The 18,688-nt window shown below is 57.1% G+C and overlaps 1 protein-coding gene across 9 annotated transcripts in view; it reads left to right on the forward strand.

The window, feature by feature from the left end:
- Positions 1-1,939, forward strand: part of CNTFR (ciliary neurotrophic factor receptor) — a 440,626-nt gene extending 438,687 nt beyond the window's left edge. For 5 of the 9 annotated variants that reach the window (XR_010602076.1, XM_065598657.1, XM_065598663.1 and 2 more), the window contains one exon: positions 691-1,939. Coding sequence is in view for 7 of the 9 variants with exons in the window: in XM_065598657.1 (XP_065454729.1) it covers position 691 (1 nt within the window). In the remaining 2 variants the exon portion in view is untranslated. The remainder of the gene's footprint in view (positions 1-690) is intronic. The other 4 variants (XR_010602077.1, XM_065598664.1, XM_065598658.1 and 1 more) reach the window with 1 other exon arrangement.
- The last annotated feature ends 16,749 nt before the right edge of the window (positions 1,940-18,688 follow it).

The raw sequence follows: 18,688 nt of genomic DNA on the forward strand, positions 1-18,688 counted from the left end.
GCTGTGATGCAGAGTGGGGCACCTCAGGGATAGGTGCAAGGGCCAATCTGTGTATCTATAAATCTACCTGTGTGCTTCAGGGCTTCAACCATTGCCTGGAGGGCTCTGGGAGGGCATTTGTTCCCCATTGTATTCTGGGGTTTGGGGGGTTTTGGGTCCGAAGTATCAGAGATGGCCAGGGGTGGAGATGGGACACTATTCGGAGCATGCTGGCTCACTGAGAATTCCCTTTCTTAGGCGCTTGGCTGGTGAGTCTTGCTCTGGGTCTAACTGATCACCAGATTTGGGGTTGGGATCATTTTCTCCCGGGTCAGATTGGCAGTGATCTTGGGGGGGGGTGTTTGTCTTCCTCTGTGGGGTGTGGATCACCTGCTGGGATCAGCTGGGTCTATCTCACCTAGTCAGTTCCCTGCCATTGCCGAGGCGTTGGGCTCTGGTGCCCCTCGGTCACTCCTGGTCTCTGCCTGTGACGCACAATAGCTCCCGAGGCCTGTAACGCTTTGCTGTAATCCAGGTTCTGGGTGCAGCGTGCGGGGGAGGCTGGGTGTTGAGTGGCCTGTGATATACAGCGGGTTACATTGGATGATCTGGTGGGTCTCTTCTGGCCTGGGACGCTCCAGAGTGCGCTGATTTTGGAGCCCCCCTGAGCGCAGGTGGTGACCCCCCTCTCTGTTCTCTCCCCGCCTGCAGATCCCCTCCTCGCAGCCCCGCGGAGGAGACCACCGCCCCATCTGAATCTATCTTCTCTTCTATTTTGCACATGTTAAGGCGGACGTATCACATTTCTCTTCATCGCTTCACTTTGTAGAAGGACAGACCTGCCGCGCCGCGAGGGTTTCCCCGCCCGCTCCCCGAACTGCCAGGGGGACCGCGGAGCCTTTACAAAAAGAGAGAGAGACTACCCCCCTCCCCTGATGCCCCCCCCAAACAGCGAGACGCGAACCCCGGCCGCGCTGCAGCGCAGCGCCCAGAGGAGAGCGCCAGCCGTCCCGGGCGAGAGATCGGATCATACAGCTAAACCGCCATGCCAAAGATGCTACGCGACTTCGCTTCGCGCCCACGGCGCTCTGCTGCCGCCGCCGCCACAACACGGGTGACGAAACGTGTCAAACACACACGGGAAGGGGGAGGGGCATCGAACCCACAATGAGCCTTGTAAGGGGGCGACCCCCCTCCTCGCTCCTCCCAGGGGGCTCTGAAGAACTGAACTGGCTTCCAGAAGCCCCAGGCTGGAGGGGCGCCGGGGGGGTTACTCCCCCGGATGCGGTTCCCCACCCCCAGCCCCCGTGTGACAGGACATGAGCGCTGTTTTCACGAGCGCAGACTAGTGCATTGGGGGCTTTCTTTTTTACAGGAAAAAGGAATCTAAGAAAACAACAGCCAAACCGACCCTCCTCCCTCCACCGCCCGCCTGCCCTGGACTCCCGGCACCTTCCAAACACCCACCCGCGCCCCCCAGCCCGGGCGAAATCAGTGAGGAGACGATAGCTCCGGTGAAGTCTGCGACTCTCCCCTGGCCCATCGCCTGGTTGTCTCTCTTTTTATCACCTCCCTTCCATTTCTACAGGGAAGCGCCTCGGTTTCTGTATTTGTCTTATTATTGAAAAACAAATATTCATAATGGAACTGTAGCGACACAAACATATCTCCTCCCCATGCTCGTCCGTTCCCACCCCCCGTCCTTTGTTCTCTCCTCCCCCCACGCCCGCCGCACCCCGGTCCTGTTTTGTAAGACAGCTCCCTGCCCGTTCCGAGTGCAGTATTTAATACCCAACGTCCCAGTATTCCAAAAGTTAACATACTGTATTTGAATTTTTTATAGATGTATATATAAAAAAAACAAACAAAAAAATACACACACCCCCAAAAACACCCAACAACAAAAAATAAAGCGACCCAGGAGAGAGGTTGTTCATTAAACGTGATCATTTCGTGATGACGATCGGTCCCTGGAATTATTTCACCTCAAGCTCAGGGTCAGGGCTGAACCCCAAGTGTTCTAGACCCTTGGGGACCCCAGTAACAGGGGCGGGGCAAAGAGGGCAGAATGCTTCCAGTCGTTCCCACCGTCCAGGGCTGGTGGGTGGGGAAGAGGTTGGACTTATTGAAAAAGCCCCAGTTCCAGAGTTCTAGAGCTTTTGGAATTCCAGAATCCCTAAGAGTGTTAGTGACTTTTGGAGTCCTTAGACTCCCCCCCCAAAAAAAGTTCTAGATTCCTTTGGATTCTTCAACCCCGCCCCCAGAGTTCTAGAGACCTTTGGAATCCCTCTGCAGAGTTCTAGATCCGTTGGCATCCTAGAACCCCCAAGTGTTCCAGAACCCTCAAGAGTTCTAGAGCCTGTTGTAGTCCCAGAACCCCCACGAGTTCTAGAACCCTTTGGAGTCCTAAAATCCCCAGTGTTCTAGAGCCCTTTGGAATCCGAGAACCCCCAAGAGTTCTAGTGCCCTTTGGAGAGTTTTTGGCATTCTAGCACTACCCAGAGTTCAAGAGACTTTCGCCCTACCCAAGGGACAGCTCTGCCTGGCACCTCTACCCGTGCAAGGCAAGTCTTGGTCCTTTAGCCCTACTAGTTCTGGTGCTGCTGGAGCTGGAATCATGCTGTTTCACAACACTGGGTGACGGGGCAACACAATGGCAGATGAAATTCAGTGTTGATAAATGCAAAGTAATGCACATTGGACAACACAATCGCAATTATAGATACAAAATGACGGGGTCTAAATTAGCTGTTACCACTCAAGAAAGATCTTGGAGTCACTGTGGAGAGTTCTCTGAAAACATCCACTCATGTACAGCGGCAGTCAAAAAAGCGAACGGTGTCCCTAGCCTCTATTTGCCAGAAGCTGGGAATGGGCGACAGGGGATGGATCACTTGATGATTCCCTGTTCTGTTCATTCCCTCTGGGGCACCTGGCAATGGCCACTGTTGGAAGACACAGAGCAGAAGTGCAGACACCTCTGGTTACTGCAGCATCTGTCTCTGGGGTAATTTCATGGTAAAGTTGCATTGACTCGGCCATTCCTAGTTAAACTTTCACAAGGGGCGGATGTGTTAGCCGGTCTCTGACCCGGTAATAACCACCTCCTGCAACAAGGCAGGCGTCAAGAGGGAGGCGGTGGGGTCTGGTGGACAGGGCACTGGACTGGGAGTCAGGAGCCCTGGCTTCTGTTCCCAGCTCAGTTGGTGACCCTCTGTGCCTCAGTTTCCCCTCCCCCTTTGTCTGTCTCACCTGCTTAGATTGTAAGCTCTTCGGGGCAAGGGCCATCTTGCAGTGTGGGGACAGTGCCTAGTGCCAGCTGGGGATGGAACCGCCGGGCACTGCCTTATTAGTAATAATTGCCACAGATACAGTGGGACCGGTTGGTTTTCCAGCCAGCGAACAGGCGGGGAAGCCAACAGAGTCCAAATGCCATGAGGGTGGGGAAGACAGAGATGGCGCGGGCCAGGCGAGGAGGTGGCTGTGCTGAGGAGACACGCAAACCGAGCAGGTGACGGGTGCCCTTGGGCCAGCAGTTGCACAGGAGATGGCTCTTGCACCAGAGCTGGGGGGAGGGTGAGAAGGGGGTGGGGCCCACTGGAGTAGATGGGAGCTGCTGGGCTCCTGCGGCTGGTGGGGTGAGTGGGGGAAATAAGGCCCAGGAGGGCACTTTTGAATCGATTTCTCATCCGATGCGGGGGAGGGCTTAGGGGTTTCCTTGCCACCTTGGTGATTGGCCTTGGCACCATGTCTGCACGGGGCCAGGCCAGCAAGTGCAGGAGGTTTTGGTTCCAGGGAGCTGGTTCTGCCCAGTGAGCCGTGACGCTCCGCTCCAGATCCGCAGCTGGATTTTAAACGGGGGCGTCTCCAGTCTCGCTCGGCAGAGCGGGGCACGAGGGAGACGCCAACGGGGGGGTTGGAGCTGGGCTGCGGGAGGGGAACGGGGCCCGGAGTGTCACCCTGGCCCGTGCGCTCTCTAGCACAGGCAGGTGCAGAGGCCGGAGCTGGGACGGGCTCCCAGAGCTCCAGCCATCGCAGCCACGTCCCTCCCACCGCGGTGCACGAAATGTTTAACTGGGCAATAAAACCCCAGCACAGGCCCCTAATGAACTCTGCTGCGCTGGCTGCTAAGCCCCATCCTGGCCTCTGCGCCCCACCATTGCTGGGAGTTTAATAGGGCTCTGGACAGGAAGAGCCTCACGTCCCTCCCCCGCGCCCTGCTCAGCTGGCTGGGGTCAGCAGGGTTAACCCCGAGCAGAGCCCCATCCCGTGCAGGCCAGCCCCCCCGAGCTGGGTTCCGTGCAGATGGAGGCCGCAGCAGCAGCGACGTATTACTTAGCGGTTGAGCGTCCATGTCTCTGTGTGCCTTCAAAACGCCATGCCTAAGGACCGGGAAAGGGCCTAGTCGTGGTCCAGTGTGAATGCATCCTAACGTGGGGGGAGAGGTAGATACGCTGGAGGGTAGGGATAGGGTCCAGAGTGACCTTGACAAATTGGAGGATTGGGCCAAAAGAAATCTGATGAGGTTCAACAAGGACAAGTGCAGAGTCCTGCACTTAGGACAGAAGAATCCCATGCACTGCTACAGGCTGGGGACCGACTGGCTAAGCAGCAGTTCTGCAGAAAAGGACCTGGGGATTACAGTGGATGAGAAGCTGGATATGAGTCAACAGTGTGTCCTTGTTACCAAGAAGGCTCACGGCATATTGGGCTGTATTAGTAGGAGCATTGCCAGCAGACCAAGGGACGTGATTATTCCCCTTTATTCGACATTGGTGAGGCCACATCTGGAGTATTGTGTCCAGTTTTGGTTCCCACACTATAGAAGGGATGTGGACAAATTGGAGAGAGTCCAGTGAGGGCAACAAAAATGATTAGGGGATCGGGCCAATGACTTACGAGGAGAGGCTGAGGGAACTGGGATTATTTAGTCTGCAGAAGAGAAGAATGAGGGGGGATTTGATAGCTGCCTTCAACTACCTGACGGCGGGTTCCAAAGAGGATGGATCTAGACTGTTCTCAGTGGTGGCAGATGACAGAACAGGAAGCAATGGTCTCAAGTTGCAGTGGGGGAGGTCTAGGTTGGATATTAGGAAACACTATTTCACTAGGAGGGTGGTGAAGCACTGGAATGGGTTCCCTAGGGAGGTGGTGGAATCTCCATCCTTAGAGGTTTTTAAGGCCCGGCTTGACAAAGCCCTGACTGGGATGATTTAGTTGGGGTTGGTCCTGCTTTGAGCAAGGGGTTGGACTAGATACCTCCTGAGGTCCCTTCCAACCCTGATATTCTATGATTCTATACAGTCCCTATGCAGTGGTCAGCCTCACCTCACCTAACGGTGCACAAGAGCTGCCACTCACCTGCCACAAGGCCTAACATAGACTCACACATGTCTCGTACGTGAGCGTGTCCACCCGTGCGTACAGTCCCGGCTTGCTGGCTGGGGCCACCTGGGACATGGGAGTCCTGCGCTGAGGCTGCCATGGTGACCTCTCCCCACCACAGCATGGCTTGGGCATTGTTTCGGCGTTGATGTTCCCAGAGCAGAAGGCCCAGGCCGAGGGAAGCAGACACGCCAGAGGGAGGTTTGACCCAGCGTGAGTGAAATCCTTGGGGAACCCCAGCACCACGCCAGGGCCTGGCCACGGTGGGTCGCCTCGTGCAGCACACTGCCTTTGTCCCACGGCCATTCTCTGCCAGGGTCCCGGCCCGTTTCCGCTGGCACACACGCTGTGGCCGGGAGATGAAAGGCAGCGGGCTGATTGTTCCATTGGGCTCCCAGTGCTCTTCTTGCCGCCCGGCTGTCCGTGGCTGGTACAGGTAAAATGAAGGTGACCTGTAATAGTTTCCATTGGGGGTCCCAGTGTATTGAAATCTTTTACCCCCAGGCAAAAGTCCCATGCTAATGCTGGGTAACCAACAGCCAGCCACTCCTCCAAGGCGCTGCCAGAGGCACCAGCCATGTGGGCCCAGTGTCCAGCCAGCAAGTGCTATGGAGGGGCAAATATAGGGCAGGATACCAGCTAGCTCTCACGATTGCTAAGGAACCATTCCCCCGTGTACCCACTGTGCTGCTATTGACGTGTGTGTGCGTGCGCACGCAGAACACGTGGCTCAGGTGATGCGCCACGGAGAGCGGCTAGGTGACGTCAACACCCAGTGGGCTGAAAGTATCTGGCAAATGGTGCCACCCAGCAAGGATGTGGGCAGTGCTCCAGCTTGGCTTGTAACCAGAACAGAGCGCTGGGCTGGTCCGTGAGGGACGGATCCCTGGTGCGAGGCTGCTGTTTTTCACCTGCGTTGCTGGAGCGCTCACCAGCCGGGTTTTCCCTGGTCGGGCGGAATGGCCTGCAGATAGGAGAGGTAGGGTTGCCAATTTTCTAATTGTACAAAACTGAGCACCCTTGCCCCTCCCCCTTCCCAGAGGCCCCGCCCTACCCCCTTCTCTGAGGCCCCGCCATCACTCGCTCTCCCCCACACTCACTCACTTTCACTGGGCTGGGGCAGGGGTGGGGTGTGTCGGGGGGGGTGCAGGCTCCGGGGTGGGGCCAGAAATGAGGGGTTCAGGATGTGGAATGGGGCTCCAGGTTAGGGTGTGGAAGGAGGTGAGGGCTCCAACTGGGGGTGCAGGCTCTGGGGTGGGGCTGGGGCTGAGGGGTTTGGAGTGTGGGAGGGGGCTCCGGGCTGGGGCAGGGAGTTGGGGTGCAGGAGGGCAGTGGGGTGTGGGCTCCAGGATGGGACACAGAGCTGGGGGAAGGGGTTGGAGTGCGGGAGGGGGCGCGGGGTCTGGGAGGGAGTTAGGGTGCAGGAGGGGGTTCCGAACTGGGGCAGGGGATTCAGGGTGCGGGCTCCCGCTGGGCGGCGCTTACCTCAGGCGGCTCCCAGGCAGCGGCGCAGTGGGGCTAAGGCAGGCTCCCTGCCCTGGCTCCGTGCTGCTCCTGGAAGTGACCAGCATGTCCGGCCCCTCGGCAGAGGCACGGTCAGGCGGCTCTGCGCGGCGCGTGCTGCCCACGCCTGCAGGCACTGTCCCTGCAGCTCTCATTGATTCCCAGCCGATGGGAGCTGCGTAGGGTGACCAGATGAGAGGAACAAAATATCGGGACACCGGGGCGGGGGAGCAAAAAAAAAAAAAAAAGCCGAGTGCTGCTGGCGAAGCGAAATATCGGGACAAATTGCGTCCCGACCAGAGATCGGTCAGGACGCGGGACAAACAGCGAAAAATCGGGACAGTACCGATTTTATTGGGACGTCTGGTCACCCTAGAGCTGCGGAGCCGGCACTCCAGGCGGGGGCAGCATGCAGAGCTTCCCAGGCCGCCGCTGTGCCTAGGGGTAGACATGCCGGCCGCTTCTGAGGAGCTGCGCAGAGCCAGGGCAGGCAAGGAGCTTGCCTTAGCCCCGCGCCGCCAACTGGACTTTTAATGGCCCGGTCGAAAACGGGACCCCTGGCAACCCTAAAGAGAGGGGCCTTCCCAGCCCTCAGAGCCTGGCTGAGGCCCGCAAGCAGGAGCATTTAGATGCCTTCTTCATTGGCTCCCCATTCTCTGACTGGGGACGTTCTCAACAGCCAGAGAGAGGGCTCAGTGCCCCCCCCCTTTACTTTTAATCCTCGCCTTTCTTGATACAGCACAAGCTGCACCCTACAGTTATGGGGAGCTCCAGCTTGGGGGTAGGATGTGCTCTATCAGTCTGGAGCAGGGTAGGCCCTCGTTGCCGCTGGGAAAAGAAAACACAGAGCAAAGGTCTCTCTGAGTGTGACCCATGGTTGCAGGGGGTCTGGCCTCTGGCGGTTCCCGGGGATGGCGCGTAAGACTCCAGTGGCTTTTGATTCACCCCAAACAGGAATTTCGGCCGGCCCCACAGCCAGCGTTCAGGAGGAGAAGTGGCTGTTCGCCGAGCCAGGAGGATGGTTTATTAAAGGGAGAGTGACAGCGGCAGGGTCTAGCCAAGGGTTCTCAAACTGGGGGGGTCGTGAGGTTATTACCTGGGGGTCACAAGCTGTCAGCCCTACGCCTGGTGGGAGCGGACAGCCCCAGCTCTGCCAGGCGTGGGGCTGACAGCCTTGGCCCCTGTGAAATTAAAATGACATTAAATCCCCCCCTTTTTTAATTTATAAGGGGGGGTCGCACTCAGAGGCTTGGTGTGTGAACGGGGTCTCCAATACAAACAGTTTGAGAACCGCTGTTCTGGCCCCTGCTCCCTGCCGTCTTTTCCGGACTGGCCAGAAACCTGCCTTTTCACGGAAACAAACATGGCCCCACGATGGTGCCGTGACAGGTGCAGGAGCGATGCTAAGCCATGTACTTACTGCTAGGTGGGTAAGGAAACAGGTTGTTAGTAAATTGGCAATTCTGGAAACTGATGCTCCTCCCAGCTCAGCGAAGCACCGATGCACACGCGCACCTTTAGGTGCACAAGCGGCCCCAGTGACATCCCATGGAATCGGCTGATGCTTAAAGTTGAGCGCGTGCTTTGCTGAATCAGGGCCCACACTGGGGAAAAAATGAATATTGCACTTGGCTATCAAAAGAAATAACCTTATCTAGCTGTCTGTCCCCACAATCAACTCCAGAGTGCTGCAATGCAGACACCCCTATTCCCCCTCCCCCAGGGAAATACCCTAAAATGGAGAGCCCGGCCTCAGGCTGGGAGAAGTCCCTCTGCACAGCGGCTTGGGGCTCAAAACCAGCAGCCTTCTTCCTCGTTCTGAGATGCTGGTGGACCGTCGCCTGGTGCCAAAGAGCGTGATGGCAGAGACAACTCCCTGCCGAGTGAGGTCCCTCTTCAATAAACCTGCAGCTGTTTTCCTGCCGGCAGGGGAGATTTCGCTGAGGGATGGATGAATCCGGGCAGGCTTGGCGGTTGGGTCCTGATAGGAACCGAGCAGTTTGCTGAGCGCTCCAAAACACTCGCGTTTGCAAAAGGGAGATTGCCACGGTGCCTTTCCAGGCAGGCACGAGAGAGAGAAACAACATTTTACTCAGTGTAGAAATTGCCCGCATTTGGGCTTTTCCATCAGGGGTCCAACCAAGCTGCAGTCGGGGCAGGACGTGAGGTCGGCGTTGGAAAATAGCTGGATGCTACTTTTCTCTCTCTGATCCCTGGAGCTGCCGGGGGGGCAATTCATCCACCCCAATCTCAATGTGAGCAGCCTCAGGGATGCCGACTAGTAACCGCCCTCCTCCCCCGAGGGCTGTTGTGCCTGCTGGGGATTGCCACACCCCTTTTCCTTAGCCACGCCCCTTACGCCAGGTGCAGGACAAAGAGGCTGGAGCAGAGGTCAGGATCTGGCCCTGCCTGTGAAGCTGGCGGTGACCAGAGCACTGAGGCAGGCGACTAGAAACACCCAGCTGCGCCGTGTGAAGGACACGGGAAGCCAGCCGGGGTCTCGCGGAAGGTTTCGGGTGGGGGTGGAGCCTGGCGAGGGGCTTGTTCGCGCCGAACTCACCCCGCTTCCCCGCTCCGGCAACAATGGGGAATTAGCAGGCTTCACACACGATCATGTTTCATTGTTAATGTTCCATTACCCGACAACATGCCTTCATCATTTATTAATGTGTCATTAGTGTGGAAAACAGCTGCTAATTAATTATGCACTAATTATGGATTCACGGCCCTAAAAGCCAGGGTGATTTACAATGTCAGCCGGCTCTTCGGGCGGGGACCTGGCAGGGAAAAGGCAGATCCTAATGGGATAGCAATTAGAACAGCGGCTGCCTCTTGGGGCCAGCCAGGCAGACAGATCGAGCTTCGGCTGGGCCAGAGGTTTTGGGCCATACCGGCCGGGCTGAGGAACACCACACACAGCCGTTGGGTCAGCTGTTTAACCAAAGACAGAGCCAATGAAGGTGTGCCGGCACCATGACAAGGCACTCAGGCCCAGAGCCAAAAAGGTATTTAGGGGCCTAACTCCCCTGGGCACCAGCTACCATGGTGCTGAAAACGTAGGTAAGAGGTCGTTCTCCCGCCGCAACTGGGCACCCCCCTGCCGCACCGAGCGTCGCATCCTTGACGCGATGATTGGGAAGCAGTTTGCTTGATGCACAGCTATGGTGGGGCCTTCGCACCCGAAGCGCCCCCTTGTGTTGAGGCTAGCCTGTCGCCCGGCATGCCCCCTTGATGGCCTGAGGCAGAATCGCAGTGGCGATCCCTGCCTCGGTTTCCCCTTATGGGCTATCAATACGTTAAACGAGGTTTGTGTGTAGTGAGCAATGCCCCTCCCAGGGCCTAGTTAATTTAACCAAAGACTGAACATGGTTTGCAAAACAGGACTTAACGCCAGTGTTTTTGCTTGGGGGGGGGGGCGAATTAATATTTGTCCGCCTGAGCCCTTACAAGCCTTTATTAGGCCCAGTGGTTCCTTATCTAATTAACTGCTGCCCAGCCTCTAGGCTAGTAACTGCTCACAGGTGGCTGTGGGTTGGCGCGCTGTCCTTTACGGAGCCTGGCACAGGTAGGCTGGGTGCTGGCTACCCTGTGACAAAAGCCAAACCCTACTGCAACATGAAGGCAGCCCGGGAAGGAGAATGGTAGAGGCCCGGACATTACGCACAGCTGTGCATGAATGTTTCTAACTTTGGCGAGTCCCGGCCTTCCACTTCACAGAAGGACCCCGTAAAGGGAGGAAGCGGGAATCACAGCGTTCAGAGAGACCAGTGCGTCGTATAACATGAAATCCAGACTGGGTCAGCTGCTCAGAATGGGTCCCCACGGCTTCCCCACCATCAATCCCGTCCCAGGTGCTGCTTTGGGCCGTTACCGATGCACCGCGCAGCACCGAAGGAGAGAGGCAGTGTTCGTTCAGAAGCAGGAAATGTTTCCCGACAGCGAGCTCTCACAGGCTGTGATATCTGCACCCCTAAGGACGTGGCGGGAGCTCCATCACCCGGAGCGAGGCTGATCGGTTGATTGGCTAGCCCAGAACGGGTGGTCCATGTCCCAGGTGAGACTCCATGCTAGGTTTCCGTTCTGGGTGAGTGCATCACCATTGCTCGCCTCCCGCCCCAGCCTACAGGGTTTAGGTGCCAGGCTGCAGCAGCCCAAGATGCACCGTAGGATGGAAGGTGCAGAACCAAATGGCAGATTAATAGATTCCAGGGCCAGAAGGGATCTCTGTGCTCATCTGGCCTCCTGTCTAGCACAGGCCACAGGACTTCCCTGCCTTAATTCCTGTTCCAACTAGAACTGATCTGTTAGGAAAACTTCCAAAACCTTCCACCACGCCCCTTATATTGTCAGCAAATTTGCATCTTGTTTCCAATCTGAATTGGGCTAGCTGTGACTTCCAGCGACTGGCTCTCTTTCTCTGCTTGACTGCAGAGCCCATAATTAAATATTTGTTCCCCGCATAGGTACTTATAGACTGTGGGCAGGTCACCCCTTAACCTTCTCTTTGCTAAGCTTCAGTGACTGAGCTCGAGTCTCTCACTCGGACATGCTGTCTGGTCCTTAAGGCATCCTCGTGGCTCTTCTCTGAACTTTGTCCAGTTTCTCAACATCCTCCTGGAATTGTGGGCCCCAGAACTGGACCCAGGATCCCAGCAGCGGTCGCACCAGTGAACAAAGACAGAGATAAAATAACCTCCCAGTGCCTACTCAAGATTCCCCCGTTTGGACAGCCAAGGAGGGCATTCGCTGTTAGGAGCTGGCTGGTCCAGCCTCGGGTGTACTGTGGTGTGCTGGCCTCAGGCTTCGCAGCCCTGAGGGGTGATTCCCATTTCCGATGCCGTGACTCACCTCCGTGAATCTCTCCCGCGGGTGACCACCTTGTGCATGAAGCAAAAAAGCCACGTGTTTCCGGCTGAACATGCTCCCACCCAGGTCCTGCTGCTCCCGGGACGCTTGTTTTGCTTTATGGCCAGCACCGAAGACACTAGATAAGGATTCTAGGTCAAGACCAGATCGATGGCTGGAGCGACACTGAATGCAGTCCACAGGGGAGTACCCAGAGCATCCGAAGGCAATAAGCAAGGCATGGGCTTAGCCAGAGCAAATCAGGCCAATCTCACTTAACCGTCTTCCTTTGCCGGGGTAACAAGGCAGTCGACACAGCCGAGGCCGTGGGCCTAGCGCTGCGTATCGTGACGTCAGTGGATAGAGCTGCAGTGCCGGGCAGGGAGAGGGGGGTTAGAGTGCGAACCCCAAAAGGTGAGTGCTCACTGCCAAGCTACTGGAAAGGGGGGGCTCTTTCAGGTGGGTTGGGGGCCTTGCCAGACACTTTGACAAATGGGTGATGAAGGCAGGGATCGCTGGCAGAGTAGAGGCCTCCGGGGCTGAGATGGGAGGGGACTCAAAGGCCTGAAAAAGTCCGAGATGGTGGCCAGGGCTGAGGCTAAGCCAGGAAAGGCCTTCAAAATGGAGGCCAGTCATTTGTGGATCAGTTCCTTTAATGACACGAAATGGGGAAAGGGATCATTAAACCCACAGACAACCCGGCCCTGGGATAGGACTGCAAATATTTCCATGGATGGGACTATAAATGCCACGTGAAACGGATGAACTGGAGGAATGGGCTTTGATTGCTCACCCAGGATTTGACGCTGACACCTGTGAGGTTGTTACACACTGGAAGGAATACAGAAACTCCCCAAGGGTGTTGGCCTGGGCGGCCATAGCCAGAGGGTATCTGGGGCTGGGGACAGATTGGAGGAGAAATGCAACGGGCATTAGCAGTGGGGTGCTAGTCAAGAAAGCCATTGGAAGCGCCATGCTGGATTTCTCGCATGAGAAATGTGTGATGAACTCGACCGGCTAGGCTGGGCTTGCTTGATTTCTTGTTCAGAGCCCTGCATTCCAGCCCAGTCGCAGGGAAATGGGAGAGAAATGATGAGGGGTTTGGGAAAGGAAGGAAAGGCGGAGGGCACTGGGTCTTGATCTGTCTGGAGGACAGGCAGCTGGAGAACTGCAAAGGGCACAGCCACGGACAGAGCCGAGCGCTGAGGGGCGGAGGAGCCACGGGGCAAATATAGTTGAAATGTTAGGCAAGGGTTTGTAATGTTAAAGGCTGGTTCGGCAGCTGAGGTCCCGTTCATCTCAGTCACTGGAGACATCCAGGGCTGAGGGCAGGCGGTGCAGAAGCCAGGACATTTTGTGCAGAGCAGGATGCTTTGCAGATCTCAAGACACGTATTTTTTTGCTGCCTCTCCCCTCGGAAAGCCGTGTGTGCTCAGCGCACGTGGCAAGGCCTGTCTCTTCCTCCAGGTCAGGAAACCTCAGCACTTGGCCGCTCTCTAGGGCTCCAGCCACCCCCCGAGGTGGGCACCGTGAATGGCTTCATCCCCTTGGAGAGAGGAGTGAGCAGGGGAAGCCAAGGATGGGTCTAGAACCAGTGGGGTTCAGGCGGACTCAGGCTTCGGTCCCCCCTGGGGTGGTGTAGGAATTTTTGTTGTCGGTCGTTAAGAAGACGGGCTTTTCTGATGCATCCCACGGTGAGGCTGACACTCCAAAGGGGAAGGAGGATGGCACCGTGAACCTCATGGCACCCAAACACTGAGCATCTGAACCCCATGTGGAGTTGCTCGCCCTCCGGAGGTTGAACCAACTGAGCTGAAGGCACCTAATGAGCAATTAACTGGTTTGTTTTTAATCCCTTTTAAGAAAAAGCTGAGCATTAATTTGGCTTTTGCCACGCTGCATAGCTAATAGCATCGCTGATTGATTCTTGTCTTTAACCCCCGTTCTGCTGTCTGGGCCGCTCAGAGAGACGGTGTGATGGATGGAAAGGAGACAGCCCGACGGGGGCTGACGCAGCTGCCTGGGTTCAGAAGCAGCGTCATTGGCTCTCTGGTACTGGCTTAGGCCCGAAATGAAAGTGTCTCCCGGAAGTCTGGCCTCCTTGTTTGTCTGCACGGCTCCCAGGGAAGAGTAGGTGCCGTGCTAATTGCTGGGAGAATGCAGAGGGCTAATTAAGCCCCACAAAGGCAGAGCAGGAACGGCACAAGCCTAATTCAGACTCATTACAGCAGCGCAGCGGGGGAAACATAGAGGAACGTGGCAGAAAGGGCTTAGCACGGCTTGTGCCGCTCTCCAAAACCCGCCATCCCTCCGACGGGTCACATGGGTCTCAGCCCCGCCCTTGGGATGGCCGACCGTATTCTAGTGGATTATGTTTTACGGTAGCACGTGGCGGCCCCAGGGCGGACCAGGGCCCCGCTGCGCTGGGCACTGCACGCTCAGGGAATGGCTACACTGGCGCCGGACGGTGTAATTTGCAGCTCCAGTGGGCAGATGCGAAGCTTGCTAAAAATAGAAGTGTCGCCATGACAGCTGACCTGAGTCCAAGCCCATCCGACACGCTGGGCATGTACACGGGCAGCTACCCCCCGGGCAGCTGCAGCTACACCGCTAAGTTTAGCGTGCTAGTGCAATCAGAGCGAGGGCGGGTATGTCTGCACGGCCCGGACGTTATCCCTCCAGCCCCCGTGCAGATGTACCGCGCAAAGCGATACGCTGCCCCTGCCCCTAAGAGCCTGCAGACCAGATCGAGGCTGAGGAAGCATTATTATCTCCTTTCTCCGATGGGGAATCGAGACCCGGAGAGCTGCCATGACTTGCCCAAGACAGAGCCGGGCAGCGACTCCAGATTGCCCGCGTCTCAATCCAGATAGCCGTAATCCCAAGCAAACCTATCTCCACCACACACGGGTGTGTAACTAACCGAGCTGGCCAGCGGACGACTGCTCCATCCCATGAGGGATTTCGAAATCTGGCCTCATTGTGAATCGTAAACCTTTGAAATCCGCCGTGTGGGAAAATTCGGGGGGGGGGAAATTGCCTTTGAGGGTCGATCGAAATGGTTTGTCCCAATTTCACATGTTCAAATGTTATGTTACATTCAAATGGAGCTTTCGAATCTAAATGAAAAGTTGTGGCAAAAATGACAAATCAAAACATTTTGTTCCAAAAGCAGCAAAGAGTCCTGTGGCACCTTATAGACTAACAGACGTATTGGAGCATGAGCTTTCGTGGGTGAATACCCACTGCGTCGGATGCATGTAGTGCATTTTACAGATCCAGACTTTTACAGATCCTGACTAACATGGCTACCCCTTTGATTTTGTTCCAAAAATGTCAGGAACGGGACAGTTTGACACGGTTAGAACTTTTTGCGGTTGTTTGTTCTTTTCCCTTAAATGCAATGTCAGCAAACCCAGTGTGATTTTGAAGGCAGCTCCTTCGCCGATGGAAAATGGTTTCCCATCCAGCTCTGGGATATCTGTATAACGTTCCCCGCTGCTGTGGACAGCGCATTATGTCCTGGGGCCTCTGCCCGGGACAAGCTTGGTAGGCTCCAGTCAAAGTCCTTGTGGTGAGATCTGTTCCCGCATGGCACAAACCACCCTACGCCTGGCACTAACTGGCCCTTGACAATCTCAGCACAGAGGCCGAGAACTGAACAAGGCGTGGAGAGCGACTTCCCACTTCCCCTTCGGGCGGGTCCCTCCAGATGCAGGATTCATAGATTCCAAGACCAGAAGGGACCATTCATGAGCTGACTTCCTGTGTATCACGAGAACCTCCCCAGGGGATTGCGGGATCAAACCCGTCACGTCTGTTTGAGCTGCAGCGGATCTCTAAGAAAGGGACATCCCGTCTTGATTTCCAGACGCCCTGTGACGAAGAACCCACCCCGTCCCTGGGCGAGGTGTTCCAGCAGTTAGTCCCTCTCCCTGTTAGAAACGTGCTCCTCATTTCTAGTCTGACATGTTCTAGCTTCCACATCCAGCTGCTAGACCTCGCTCTGCCTTCGCGTGCTAGACAAAGAGCCCTTGCGTGTCCGGTGGCGTTGCCAGCGTTTGACCTTGCCTTTGGTGCGCAAGGACGCTGGGCTCCATGGGCTGATGTATCCCGGACGTGGACCCTGTCAGGAGCAAAGGCAGTGCGAGGTGCAGAGCGCACGCCACCAAAAGGGCGGAGGGCTGGGCCGGGGAGCGTCTCCCCGCACACTCCCTGCAGGGGCAGCCGAGTGGCAGCGCAGTCTCACGCAGCGGTGCCAGGGCAGGATTTGCTCTCACTCCCCAGACAGCAGGAGCCGGCGCATGGGACGGCGGCCTGCACCAAGATGCCAGCTGCCTCCCCGCAGCCCGTCAAGGGGCAGAGGGGAAGCCAGGGCCCTACATGCAGCCCTGTTGTATTTGCCTACTCCTGGCTGTAACCTGTAACACGAGGTCTGGTCTAGGGGGTAACACCCCTGCAGGGCGGGGAGCACTCAAAGCTACCGTACCTCTAGGGTGACCAGACAGCAAATGTGAAAAATCGGGACAGGGGGTGGGGGGTAATAGGAGCCTATAAAAGAAAAAGACCCCAAAATCAGGACTGTCCCTATAAAATCAGGACATCTGGTCACCCTACGTACCTCCCTGCTCAATATTATGTGCAATGGCCTCTCTGTGAGCCCCAGGCTGGAGACAAGGGGTGGGGTGGGGGGCTGTCACAGGATGTTATAGCTGACCCTGATGGAGAGGCCTCCGAGTGGAGGGAGCGGAAACAGTCTTTGATGTGGCGTCTCTCCCTTCGCAAACCCAGCGAGCTGCAGCGGAGTTTTATAAACAGTCGTCGTTCGCTCCCTTCGGTGGGAACAGATGGGCTGAGGTCTCTACTACCCCCACCCCGACAATCAAGACCCGTTATTCTAGCCCTGCCGAGCTGTCCTGGGGGGCATCAGTAACCAAGTTGACTAACAACAAAAGGGCCTAGGAAGGAGGGTTTCTGTTCCGAAGGCCTGAGGGCCAGAGCTGGGACACACATCTCTCCCCCCCGCGCCCTCCCCCCCCCCCCCCGGCCCCCGGCCGCCTCGGGGCAGGGTGTGACTAGGCCAGGGGGTCTCAAACTTCATTGCCCCGCGATCCCTTCTGACAACAAAAGTTACTACACCACCCAGGAAGCCTGAACCTGCCGACTGGGGCGGGGGCCAGGTGGGGGACCTGTAACCTGAGTCCCGCTGCCCGGGGCTGAATCCCTCGGGCTTTGGCTTTGACCCTGGGTGGTGGGGGTCGGCTTCGGTCCCGGGCCCCAGCCAGCGTAACGTCAGCTCTGGCGACCCCATTAAAATGGGGTTGCGACCCACTGTAAGGTCCCGACCCACAGTTTGAGAACCGCTGGAGTAGGGCCCTCAGCCCCCTCTCTGCACCAGCAAAGCTTGGCCGGTGCCGCTGACCGCGGGCGCATGGCTGACAGCTGAGAACTGCCTTCCAGGCACCGGGTGTTTCGAGCGCTCAGGCCAGCCAGTCAGGGGGCAGACACAGCTTCAGGAGACTTGGCGCACGGCTCAGATACCAGCGGCCAGAACCCTCTCAGTATATGGATCCCCCCTATTCCCACCTCCCAGTAAAAACTTCCTTGCATGCTTTGGCATTACCGATAGCTTGGTTTAAGTAGCAGGGACAGATGGAGAGCAGGAGAAGGGGCCAAATGCCCCCCAAGAAATGGTCCAAGTGCCCACGCCTATGCCCGCTTCTCCAAAGGCCGCGCCCCCGAAGGGGTCAGGGCCCAATGCAGCGACCGAACGCCTTTCTTGGTGGAGGATCTGGAGATTTCCAGCCCATGTGGTTGCTGTGTGTTCCTTTCTGGGGCAATCCCAGGAGACGCCAGCGCGCTACCCTGCCCTGCCAGAGCCTCTGGGTATAAATCACACTCCTGCATGGGCCAGTGGATGGGGCAAGCCGCAGGACTCCTGGGTTCACGTCCCGACTCTGCCACTGGCTGGCGGCCACGTGACCCTGGAGAAGCCACACGCCTTGTCTGTGACGGGGGCGGATAACTGACCTGCTCCGCAAGGGCTGGGGGAGGCTTCAAGCTGAAACGTGGGTAGAGCGCTCGGCGTCTCACAGGGAGGCGAGCAGAGGAGCTGTCCGGTCTCAGAGAAAACAGGCTGGGTCCAAAATGGCCGGCTTCTCAGGAAGCGCCTTGCAGGAGATGGCTGCGCACGGTATGTGAACGGACCCTGGCCTTTCAGCTACCCCCCAAGTTAAGGAACGGGCAAGCACAAGCGGGCTTAGATGCTGGGGTGATGGGCATCCCAGACAGAGCTGTGCCAAAGGAGTGAAAAAGCAGGAGAACGGCTCAACGTAGCCGTGTTGTCTCCCAAATGCACAGTTCACGCAATACACTCAGCTGTCTCTGCATAGGAGCGGACCCGGCCTGGAACAGCTGTGGGGCTGTGGGTTTGGGGGTGAGGGGCACTGGAAGAGCTCTCGGCGGGTGGAGCCCAGGCCTGGTGGGCAGAGGGCTCTAGCTACCCTGGCAAAGCCATTAGTCCCAGTCGTGTTCGGTCGCAGACGCCCAGAGAGCACCTGTTAGCGTGCGCCACCGCCTGGCTCCTTTTTGCCCATAGGCGGCCTCCACTCTCTGCTGGAGCGTCTCCTTTCCATGCCGGCCTCTGCAAGCCACAGCCCAGCCTCCTCCCCGCCGGGCCCCAGCTGCTCCCTGGGCCTCGGACGGGACGGGATGTTGTTGTGATCTGAGCAGCATTTCTGCAGCTGCGGGTCAACAAACCAAACCAAAGCGCGTTTCGCCCCCGTCCCTCGCCCCGCTCCCCCCTCTCCCCCTGGCTCCCTGGGCGCTCCCCCTCACTCATAAAAAATTAAAACTCTTGATATCATCTCGCATAAATGTGGCTTTCAGGCCTCGTCAGTCACCAGACACGTCCCACAATCTGCCCTGGCTCCAGGCAGCTGGAGGAGCTCGCTGCGGACCAGGATGACTTCATCCT

Source organism: Chrysemys picta, chromosome 6 (assembly GCF_011386835.1).
Source record: "Chrysemys picta bellii isolate R12L10 chromosome 6, ASM1138683v2, whole genome shotgun sequence".
Taxonomy (NCBI): Eukaryota; Metazoa; Chordata; order Testudines; family Emydidae; genus Chrysemys; species Chrysemys picta.